Genomic DNA, 12,396 nt, shown 5'->3' with positions numbered 1-12,396 from the left:
ATCATGAAATGAGTGGACCTACATGGAAGCTGGCATTTAACAGCTCTAAAATTGGAGATTTCATCCATTATAATACAAAATTAAAGACAGTAACTTAAAAATGATGCTTTACAAATTCAAGGCTGGAGATAGTTGGATCTTTTGATACAGAAGGCACAAATAGAAAATTATTATTTAAAAATAAAGCCATTGTGCTATAAGAAGCACTGTATTTGGGAGTAATAGGGTAATGAAAGGTATCCGTATAGGTCAGTAAATTTTAAAAGATAAAATTAATCTGCATGGAAAGGAAAGGTGGTCATTGGATAGTGAGAAAAACTTTAATCATTTGATACATGTGGTAAAATGTTTATATCTGTGTCATTTCTTCAAGTTGGGATGGATCTCTTGACATATATTCATACTAAGCAGGCTGATTTTTCTTACAAAACATCAAAGAAACTATTCTTAACCATAATGTGTTACTTCTTATATAACTGAGTATTTTAATTATGAAAATTTTAATCTTCAGATTTAGTAAGGTCAAGGAATAGTCATTATACCACTTCCTAAAAGATCACTTCCTTGAGGTTTTGAACTAAAAAAGATGCACAACTTGAAGGTTGCGAGTTAAGTTTTATTTGGGGCAAATTGAGGACTGCTGCCCCAGAGGCAGCATCTCAGAGAGCCTGAAAGACTGCTCTTTAGCGGCAGTGGGGGAAGGTCAATATATGAAGTTTGGTGAAGGGGGAGTTCAATACCATTAAACACTCATTTTACAAAAGGTTTTTTGTTAGTCTTAAGGATCTGATGTCACCATGAAGGGATTTAGTGCTTCTCTAGACATGCTCAAAATTCTCTAAGCCAGGCTTCAATAGTATGTGAACCGTGAACTTCCAGACGTTGAAGCTGGATTTAGAAAAGGCAGAGGAACCAGAGATCAAATTGCCAACATCCGTTGGATCATCAAAAAAGCAAGAGAGTTCCAGAAAAACATCTACTTCTGCTTTATTGACTATGCCAAAGCCTTTCACTGTGTGGATCACAACAAGAGATGGGAATAACAGACCACCTGATCTGCCTCCTGAGAAATCTGTATGCAGGTCAAGAAGCAACAGTTAGAACTGGACATGGAACAACAGACTAGTTCCAAATCGAGAAAGGAGTACATCAAGGCTGTATATTGTCACCCTGCTTATTTAACTGATATGCAGAGTACGTCATGAGAAACGCTGGATGAGAAGAAGCACAAGCTGAAATCAAGATTGCTGGGAGAAATTTCAATAACCTCAGATATGCAGATGACACCACCCTTATGGCAGAAAGTGAAGAAAAACTAAAGAGCCTCTTGATGAAAGTGAAAGAGGAGAGTGAAGGAGTTGGCTTAAAACTCAACATTCAGAAAACTAAGATCATGGCATCTGGACCCATCACTTCATGCAAATAGATGGAGACACAGTGGAAACAGTGATAAACTTTATTTCTTTGGGCTCCCAAATCACTGCAGATGGTGACTGCAGCCATAAAATTAAAAGATGCTTGCTCCTTGGACAAAAAGTTATGACCAACATAGACAGCATATTAAAAAGCAGAGACATTACTTTGCCAACAAAGGTCTATCTAGTCAAAGCTGTGGTTTTTCCAGTAGTCATGTATGGATGTGAGAATTGGACTATAAAGAAAGCTGAGCACTGAAGAACTGATGCTTTTGAACTGTGGTGTTGGAGAAGACTCTTGAGAGGCCCTTGGACTGCAAGGAGATCCAACCAGTCCATCCTAAAGGAAATCAGTCCTGGGTGTTCATTGAAAGGACTGATGCTGAAGCTGAAACTCCACTACTTTGGCCACCTGATGCGAAGAACTGACTCTTTGGAAGAAAACCTGATGCTGGGAAAGATTGAAGGCAGGAGGAGAAGGGGACGACAGAGGACAAGATGGTTGGATGGCATCACCGACTCAATGGACATGAGTTTGAGTAAACTCCAGGAGTTGGTGATGGACAGGGAGGCCTGACGTGCTGCAGTCCATGGGGTTGCAGAGAGTCAGACATGACTGAGCAACTGAAATGAACTGAACTGAACATGAGGAAATGCAAAGATTGAGGCTGTAAAATCTGTTCCTAAAAACATCCAACTATCTAAAGACCACATTTGCTGGAACACAGGGTGCCTCATTCCACCTGAACTCCCTCAGAGGTTGTTGAAGGTCAACAGCTTATAGCAGCAGCATGGGGTTCAGTCTCTGTAGAGGCAGGTGGCAAATGCTTTTGTTGTTCCGTCCTTGGAAGTGCTCTTGGTAAGTGCCAATTTGTGGTTGACAACGTGAAGAACAACAGTAGCAGATTAAAATGCCTTCGGGAAGGCAGAGGTGATATAAATGAGTGGGCTGGGCGAGGGAGCCTGCAGATTTTGAAGAGGAAGCATTGGCTAGTCTCAAGTGGCCCCTGCATCAGTGCTCCGTGGAATGTCAGCCAGCATTGCTACAGATCGGAAGTTTGTCCACTACATGCAGAACCCTGAACTTTGCAAGAAGTCTAATCTCAAAATGTTGATTGATTATTTGAAATCTTTCAAAACAGTGTGCAGGCCAAACAACATATCTTATCACCTAATGTGACCCTAAGGTCCACACTTTACAATTTGTATTTAGGGATTGCTCATTGATTCTTTTAAATATTTTTAAAAATTTAATTCTTAAAGTAAAATTGTGTATATTGTTTGATGCTGTTTTCACAAATGTATATTTGCAATACTGAAAAAAGAGCTACCTGAATGCAGTGATGGTAGTTACTACTTAAATATAGTAAGCTAAAGATGATTTCCATTTTGCTTTTCCTTCTGAGTGCCTGATTCTTTTTTTTAAAACAATAAAACATGATTATTACTTTTTTAATCAGAAAAAAAATTAATTCCTTGCATGAATTGCTAAACTTCATCGCCTAAAATTTTGTAAAAGCACACTTTTATCATAAAATCCAAATGTGTCTTTTTGGAAATTAAGTGCAAGTAAATATTTGGATGAATTCTTTCAAATTAGGACATCTAAATTCAGCTTATTATATTTATTTGTCACTCTCCCTTCTAGGTTTTACAGGAAATAAATCTGGCAAATTTGGGGGAAAAATAATAGAGTAGCATTTGTTGTTCAGCCAGTAAGTTGTGTCCAAGTCTTTGTGACCCCATGGACTGCAGCACACCAGGCTTCCCTGTCCTTCATCATCTCCCAGAGTTTGCTGAAGCTCATGTGCATTGAGACAGTGATGCCAACCAACCATCTCATCCTCTTTCGGCCCCTTCTTCTCTTGCACTCAGTCTTTCCTAGCATCAAGGTCTTTCCAATGAGTCGGCTCTTTCCATCAGGTGGCCAAAGTATTGGAGCTTCAGCTTCAGCATCAGTCCTTCCAATGAATATTCAAGGTTGATTTCCTGTAGGATTGACTGATTTGATCTTCTTGCTGTCCAAGGGCCTCAGTTTTCTCTACAGTGGTGTCAAGATTATATCCAACAACAAAGCAAGATGCTTTCTACTTGTAAAGAGATTTCTCTTTCCTTAGAACTTGATGGTTCTCTGATATTTATCTTTTTCTCCAGCGTGTGTTTGTCTGGGACTTGGATGAAACCATCATTGTTTTCCACTCGCTGCTTACAGGATCTTATGCCCAGAAGTATGGCAAGGTAAGGATTCAAAAAATTTTATCCTAAGACACCTTGTTAGCATTTTATTTGTAATAAATTTAAAAGCCATTTAAAAATGCGTTGAAGTGTTTTTATTGCAGCCTATAAAATCTGCTCTTAATTATTTATTTCTAGTAGCTCACTGTTATTCAGCATGAACTGAAAAATTTTATAAGACATAATTTAAAATTGTATTCTTTTTTCCTTCTTCATTATAAGTTTGAGTTTTCTACATGAGAAACCAAGCTTCTTACTCCTACATAGTTATTTTAGAAAATGTTTTCATGAAATGCAGTGTAAACATTATGAAATGTATATTATCTTCTACTCCGGGAACTTTAAGAAATTGTTTGAATTGGCATGTTGCACCAAATGTTGCTGTGAAATGGCATTTGAAGTAAGAAGTAATCTTTTGTCTGACAGCTCCCTTGGATTTATGAATATAATTATTTTTTGGTAACTTTGAGGAAGCATATTGTAGTGGCTGAGGGTAATATGCCTTCACACACAAATATTGAGACAGATGGTCTCATTACTTTCCTTTGTCTTTTGCCATTATTTTTGTAGTTCACTTGCTTCTTGTAGCAGTGTTGTTTTATAGGCATGTGAGGTTGTTTCAGAGACTGACGCACCTGCAACAGACTTTTCAGCTGGAAACGCCATTTGAGTCTTTGATTCTGTAGGACTCATAGTCTAACGAGAGTCAGTTCAGAGCATGGCCTGCCTTTGATCACTGTAGTCGAAGTTGTATCTGACCGTTCCCTTTTCATATGATGCAGAAGTGTCCCCTTAACATCTTTATAGAGTCACACTATTTTATAGGGTCTCATGTCAGCTCAACCTGCAGTTTTTAACAACTTTGTAGGCTTTGTCTTGTTGCTGTCGTTCAGTCACTCAGTCATGTTCAACTCTTTGTGACCCCATGGACTGCTTTATGCCAGGCTTCCCTGTCCATCACCATCTCCTGGAGCTTGCTCAAACTCATGTCCATCGAGTCTGTGATGCCAACTTCTAGTGATAAATTAATTTCACTAAATCATTACCTCCTAAATTGCACTCTTAGTGAGTCTGTGGTGAATTATAGTATAGGTAGTGAAAGTTGCCCCCACAGTCAGTCTCTCCAATCTGGAAGCTTCCATAAGCCTCTTATCCTTATCCATCAGAGGGTAGACAGGATGAAAACCACAATCACAGAAAACTAATCAAATTGATCACACAGATCACAGCCTTGTCTGACTCAATGAAACTATGAGCCATGCTGTGTAGGGAAACCCAAGACAGACGGGTCGTGGTGGAGAGTTCTGACAAAACGTGGTCCACTGGAGAAGGGAATGGCAAACCACTTCAGTATTCTTGCATTGAGAACCCCATGAACAGTATGAAAAGGCAAAAAGATAGGACACTGAAAGATGAACTCCCCAGGTTGGTAGGTGCCCAATATGCTACTGGAGAAGAGTGAAGAAATAACTCCAGAAAGAATGAAGAGATGGAGCCAAAGTGAAAACAATGCCCAGTTGTCGATGTGACTAGCATGGAAGTAAAGTCTGATACAGTACAGAGCAGTATTGCATAGGAACCGGGAATGTTAGGTCCGTGAATCGAGGTAAATTAGAAGTGCTCAAACAGGAGATGGCAAGAGTGAACATCGACATTTTAGGAATCAGTGAACTAAAATGGACTGGAATGGGCGAATTTAATTCAGATCACCATTACCTCTACTACTGTAGGCAAGAATCTCTTAGAAGAAATGGAGTAGCCCCCATAGTCAACAAAAGAGTCTGAAATGCAATTTTTGGGTGCAGTCTCAAAAACGACAGAATGACCTCTGTTCGTTTCCAAGGCAAACCATTCAATATCACAGTAATCCAAGTCTATGCCCAAACAGTAAGGCTGAAAGCTGAATGGTTCTATGAAGACCTACAAGACCTTCTAGAACTAACACCCAAAAAAGATGTCCTTTTCATCATAGGGACTGGAATTCAAAAGTAGGAAGTCAAGAAATACCTGGAGTAGCAGGCAGATTTGACCTTGGAGTACAAAATGAAGCAGCGCAAAGGCTAACAGAGTTTTGCCAAGAGAACGCGCTGTCATAGCAAACACCCTCTTCCAACAACACAAGAGAAGACTCTACACATGGACATCAGCAGATGGTCAGTACTGAAATCAGACTGACTATATTCTTTACAGCCAAAGCTGGAGAAGCTCTATACAGTCAGCAAAAACAAGACCAGGAGCTGACTATGCCTCAGATCATGAACTCCTTATTGCAAAATTCAGAACTTAAAGTGAAGAAACGAGGAAAAACCACTAGACTATTCAGGTATGACCTAAATCAAATCCCTTATGATTATACAGTGGAAGTAACAAATAGATTCAAGGGATTAAATCTGATAGACAGAGTGCCTGAAGAACTATGGATGGAGGTTCGTGACATTGTACAGGAGGCATTGATCAAGACTGTCCCCAGGAAAAAGAAATGCAAAAGGCAAAATGGTTGTCTGAGGAGGCCTTACAAAGAGCTGAGAAAAGAAGAGAAGCAAAAGGCAAAGGATAAAAGGAAAGATATACCCCTTTGAATGCAGAATTCCAAAGACTAGCAAGGAGAGATAAGAAAGCCTTCCTCAGTGATCAATGCAGAGAAATAGAGGAAAACAATAGAATGGGAAAGACTAAAGATCTCTTCAAGAAAATTAAGGATACCAACAGAGCATTTCATGCAAAGATGGGCACAATAAAGGACTAAAATGGTATGGACCTGACGGAAGTAGAAGATATTAAGAAGAGGTGGCAAGAATACACAGAACTTTACAAAAAAGGTCTTCATGACCCAGATAGCCATAATGGTGTGATCATTCACCTACAGCCTGACATCCTGGAATGTGAAGTCAAGTGGGCCTTAGGAAGCATCACTGCGAACAAAGCTAGTGGAGGGGATGGAGTTCCAGTTGAGCTATTTCAAATCCTGAAAGATGATGCTATTAAAGTGCTATACTCAGTATCCCAGCAAATTTGGAAAACTCAGCAGTGGCCACAGGACTGGAAAAGGTCAGTTTTCATTCCAGTCCCAAATAAGGCAATGCCAAAGAATGATCAAACTACTCCACAATTGCACTCATCTCACAAGCTAGCAAAGATGCTCAAAATTCTCCAGGCCAGGCTCCAACAGTACGTGAACTATTTCACTGTTTCAGATATTCAAGGTAGATTTAGAAAAGGCAGAGGAACCAGAGATCAAATTGCCAACATCCATTGGATCATACAAAAAGCAAGAGAATTCCAGAAAAACATCTTCTGCTTTATTGATTACACCAAAGCCTTTGACTGTGTAGATCACAACAAACTGGAAAATTCTTCAAGAGATGGGAATACCAGACCGCCTGACCTGCCTCCTGAGAAATCTGTATGCAGGTCAAGAAGCAACAGTTAGAATTGGACATGGAACAACAGACTGGTTCCAAATCCAGAAAGGAGTACGTCAAGGCTGTATATTGTCACCCTGCTTATTTAACTGATATGCAGAGTACATCATGCAAAATGCCAGGCTGGATGAAGTGCAAACTAGAATCAAGATTGCCGGGAGAAATATCAATAACCTCAGATACGAGGATGACACCATCCTTATGGCAGAAAGTGAAGAAGAACTAAAGAGCCTCTTGATGAAAGTGAAAGAGGAGAGTGGAAAAGCTGACTTAAAACTCAGCATTCAAAAAATGAAAATCATGGCATCTGGTCCCATCACTTCATGGCAAATAGATGGGGGAACAATGGAAACAGTGAGAGACTTTATTTAGGGGGAGGGGCCTCCAAAATCACTGCAGATGGTGACTGCAGCTATGAAATTAAAAGACACTTGCTTTTTGGAAGAAAAGCTATGACCAACCTAAACAGCATATTAAAAAGCAGAGACATTACTTTGCCAGCAAAGGTCTGTCTAGTCAAAGCTATGGTTTTTCCAGTGGTCATGTGTGAATGTGAGAGTTGGACCATAAAGAAAGCTGAGCGCCAAAGAATTGATGCTTTTGAACTGTGGTGTTGGAGAAGACTCTTGAGAGTCCCTTGGACTGCAAGGAGATCCAACCAGTCCATCTTAAAGGTGATCAGTCCTGGGTGTTCATTGGAAGGACTGATGCTGAAGCTGAGACTCCATTACTTTGGCCACCTGATGCAAAGAACTGACTCATTTGAAAAGACCCTGATCTGGGAAAGATTGAAGGTGGGAAGAGAAGGGGATGACAGAGGATGAGATGGTTGGATGGCATATCCAACTCAATGGACATGAGTCTGAGCAAGCTCCGGGAGTTGGTGATGGACAGGGAGGCCTGGCGTGCTGCAGTCCATGGGGTCACAAAGAGTTGGACATGACTCAGCGACTGAACTGAACTGAATGAATGTTGCTAAACAGATGAAAGGTAACAATTTTGTATAATGACCATTTCAAAAAGGGAGTCTTGCAGAGAGTTATGGTTGAGAACGAATGAACTTACGGTTCCCGGGGGGGTAAGGATAGGGGGAAAGGATAGTTAGGGAGTTGAAGATGGCCATGTACACACTGCTGTATTTAATGGATAACCTAGAAGGATCTACTGTATAGCACAGGGAACTCTGTTTATGTGGCAGCCAGGATGGGAGGGGAGTTTGGGGGGGAAATGATACATGTAAATGTATGGCCGAGTCCCCTTTGCTGTTTACTTGAACCTATCACAGCATTGTTTGTTAATTGGCTATACCCCCAATACAATAAAATGTTAAGAAAAGTAACAGACTCTATATGCAAAACAAAGAAGCAAAAGGAGCCTTAGTCCCTTTATCACAATCATTATCTTAATTCATTGGTCTCCAGGATGGATGCTTATGTGTCAGATACACACAAGGTGAGATAAAGAGAAAATATATTGACGTGTGTGTATGTATACATACACGTTTATGCCCCACAATTTCTCCTGTTATCTGTTTCACAATGCGGGTACATTATAAATACATGTAAATGATTACAACTTTAAAAATATGTGTGTGATTTATAAATAAGTTAACTATATATGAATTTGGAGTACACACTCAAATTCTATTACTGATAGAACATATAGTGTAAAAAGTTTCCAGACAGCAATTGAAAGCATTTTCTTCTGTAATAATTTTAGCTTGTGTGGAATATACAGTAGATCTTATTGAATTGATTGCAGTATTTATATGCTAAGTTTCGTATTAGATAAATGTTTACAAGTAACAGTCTAACTTGAACACACAAATTCAAATGAAGTTCGCTTCAAAACAGTCACCATTAGAGGCTGTTTCTAAATATCTGTGTTGCTTCCATTGTGCCAAATCAGTGGTAGAACTCGTCTTTTGGAATTACCTTTAGCTTTTTAAAATATTTCCTGATTTCAAACCTTTATCCTTTTGTGGTAATCATGATCTTTAGAAATAGAAGAATAATTTGAACCCAAGGCAATAAATAAAGAACACAGTTAAAATGTCTCTCTATGTGTGTATATATATATACATATATATATATGTAATTTTTTTTTCTTTTTGTCAAAAATATTTTAAAGTTTGTACCATGCCAGAACTGAGCACAAACTTCCATTTGGGATAAGAACGAGCTCCAATAAAGTAGCAAAAAAAAGAGCATTATTTTTAAAAAAGAGCATCAAATAATGAGGCTGCTTTTCCTTCATGGCTCAGAAACTGGTTCTAAGAGCAGTTCCAAAAGCAGACTTCTCCTGCTTCCCTCAGCAATGACGTGTCACTGAAATAACCGTCACCTCCCGGGATAGCCCCCTGGTCATGCAGCATTCATTTCACAAACAAATTCCATTATCTTAAAGTATTATCAAAATGCTTTGTTCACATAGAAAACAGAGACCTTCTCTTTGCCTGGAGAGGCTTAAAACAGCAGGGCTTCCAGAGTGGGCAGGGCGAGGTGATGGGAAGAAGGGCACTACTGTTTAATACCCTTGATGTGCCGGGAGTTAAGCGTCACACACATTTTAAGGGGTGGGTTGTTCTCCCCAGTCTGTACATGAGGAAATATGCTCAGAGAGGGAATAATATGTGTGCACAGTCACAGAGCTATACAATGGCAGAGATGAGTCCTGGGGCCCTGGACTGTTTGACCCCAAGCCCCATGTTGTTTCTGCTAATAGAATATCACATGGCATAGACAAGTAAGCTACCATGAACACAGTATATAAGTAACATTTCCTGAAACAAGGGTGGACAATTAAGTATGTATGGACAGTTGTGTGAGTTCTGCTTTAAGTTGGAATAATTCTAAATATCTTCTCTCAGATCTCTGGAATCGTTTTCCATCAAAAGGAAAAACTTAAGAAATATTCAGTGAAATAGAACGTCCAGACAGATATCCGTGCAGTGGTACAGAACAGCAAAAGGATCGAGGGCATGTTGGCAAGGTGTGGGAAGATAAGCCTACATTTCTACCTGCCACGTGGTAGCACCTTTGTTTGGTATTTCACAAGCAGTAGGGGTTGGGGCTAATGACCAGAGCCTTTGAGTTGGACAGACCTAACTTTGAAAGCCCAGTGCTGATGCTTACAGCTTTCCGATCTTGGGAAAATTAATTCTTCATTCTCAATTTCTGTAAAATGGGAATAATATTGTCTTATAGTGAATGAGAAAGAGATAACATGTTAACAGCTTAGCAGAATATTTGATGTGAATTGATGCTCAAAAAATTGTAATTGTGATTAGTCATTTTCACAAATGTTATCCAACTTAATGCCACAACCCACTCTGCTATAATTTATTGTGACCCAAGTTTTGTGGATTAAAAAACTGGGTTTTTAGGGTTTGAGAAAATCAACCAAGGTCACAAAATGTTAAATGCTGGTACAAATATTGGAAACCAGGTCATTCTCATAACACAGATTTGTCCTTAATACTGTTCTCTGCTGCAGGTAGGGGATCTGCTGGAACTGACCATGTTGAATAATGGTTTACTCAGGGAAATTTGAAAAATTTGGAGTGAAAATGTTTTAGGCTCAATATTTTCTAATCAAAATGAAAGTACCTTTATTGAGTTCCATGAAAAACAACTTAGATGACTTTGTTTATTGAATTATTGCTTATTTAGTTTTAAAAGTAATTTTGTCATTGAAGTTTTTTCTTTTTTTAAAATTTTTTTATAGTAGGTCCTTGTTGGTTATCTGTTTTAAATATAGCAATGTGTACATGTCAATCCCAAATTCCCAATCTAAACCCCCATTCTTCCCCCTCTGTGGGGGGGAGGAACCATAAGTTGGTTCTCTAAGCCTGTGAATCTGTTTCTGCTTTGTAAATAAGTTCATTTGTATCATTTCTTTTTAGATTCCATATAGAATTGATATCATATCATAATCATTGACATTTTTCTTAATATCAGTAAGGAAACTGGCGTTGTATTTTAGCTAGTAAGACATGAATATCTTGGCATATTAAGAAGTGGCTTAATAAGGAATGTTGTTTTATCAGACCCATCTTCTGAAGCTGGGGACCACATACAGCTCAAGAGACTTTTGAATGGGACAGAGAAGACATTGGGTCGTCTCAGCTCTACCACACACTAGAGCTCAAGAACAACTATGTTCCTCTAACAAATATTTACTTATCAACAAATATTTACTCAACAGAGGCACACATGCTTCCTGCTCTCATGGAGCTTACAAGCAAGTGAAATTATTTCAGACTGTGGTAGCTGCTTTGAAGACAATAAAAACTAGGTCAGATAGAAATTGACGGGGGAAGGGAGGTGACTGGAGAGGTGACATTGATACTGAAACCTGAATTACAAGAAGGCACTGCGTACAGATTGTCGGGGGGGAGGAGCGTGGAGCGGTAAGTTCCAGGCAGAGGACACGGAAGGGCCCTGAGACAGGAACAATCTTCTAGTGTTCCAGGAATATAAAGGAGCAGTGTGACTGGAAGGGTGTACACAGGGGAGAGAAATACAAGATAAAAGCAGAGAGGCAGGCAGGGGGCTGAAGCAGTTCCCCCATAAGGCGTTTGGGTTTTATTTAGGTGCAGTGGAAACTGTTGTAGGGTGTTAGATTGACTTGGGACCTGGTGGTTTGGAGTCGGCTGCTGTGTGGAGACAAGAGTTCAGAGGAACCCAGGTGGACCCCAGGAGGCTATTTTGAAGGCTGCTGACTGGAACAGAAGGAATGTGAGCCATAGTGAGCCTCAGAGTTTGTAAAACAGAAATGGCTGGTCCCACCATCAGAGTTTCTGATCCTGTAGGTCTGAGGGGTAGGAGCCTGAGACTTTTTGTTTTTGGAATGAATTTTCAGTAAGGTTGCTGAAGGTCTTATTAAATGCGCTACTATCTCCTTGGCTTTCACCGCACCCCGCACCGCCCCCCCCCCCCCGGACCCTATGTGATGGATACCATGTCACCCAGCTCACAAGTGGTTTGGCTGTCATAGCCACGCATTCTGGGAAACAGACTCACTCAGAAGGACCATGCAGATAGTGGAGTGCAGTTTATTATACCAGTGGGCCCAAGGCAGAGTCTCCTCTTAGCCAAGGACCCCGAACAGTTTTTGTGAAAACCTGGTCAGGGTTATGGTTTTTCCAGTGGTCCTGTATGGATGTGAGAGTTGGACTGTGAAGAAAGCTGAGTGCCAAAAAATTGATGCTTTTGAACTATGGTGTTGGAGAAGACTCTTGAGAGTCCGTTGGACTGCAAGGAGATCCAACCAGTCCATCCTAAAGGAGATCAGTCCTGGGTGTTCATTGGAAGGACTAATGA

At 40.0% G+C, this 12,396-nt stretch overlaps 1 protein-coding gene across 11 annotated transcripts in view; it reads left to right on the top strand.

Moving 5' to 3' along the window:
* Nucleotides 1-12,396, top strand: part of EYA4 (EYA transcriptional coactivator and phosphatase 4) — a 301,073-nt gene that overhangs the window by 254,115 nt on the left and 34,562 nt on the right. For all 11 annotated transcript variants that reach the window (XM_070461688.1, XM_070461696.1, XM_070461693.1 and 8 more), the window contains one exon: nucleotides 3,570-3,653. In XM_070461688.1, the coding sequence (XP_070317789.1) occupies nucleotides 3,570-3,653 (84 nt within the window). The remainder of the gene's footprint in view (nucleotides 1-3,569; nucleotides 3,654-12,396) is intronic.

The sequence above is a fragment of the Odocoileus virginianus genome, chromosome 34, assembly GCF_023699985.2.
Source record: "Odocoileus virginianus isolate 20LAN1187 ecotype Illinois chromosome 34, Ovbor_1.2, whole genome shotgun sequence".
Lineage (NCBI taxonomy): Eukaryota > Metazoa > Chordata > Mammalia > Artiodactyla > Cervidae > Odocoileus > Odocoileus virginianus.
The sequence above is the reverse complement of the archived record's forward strand: the minus strand, read 5'-3'. Positions and strand labels throughout refer to the sequence as shown.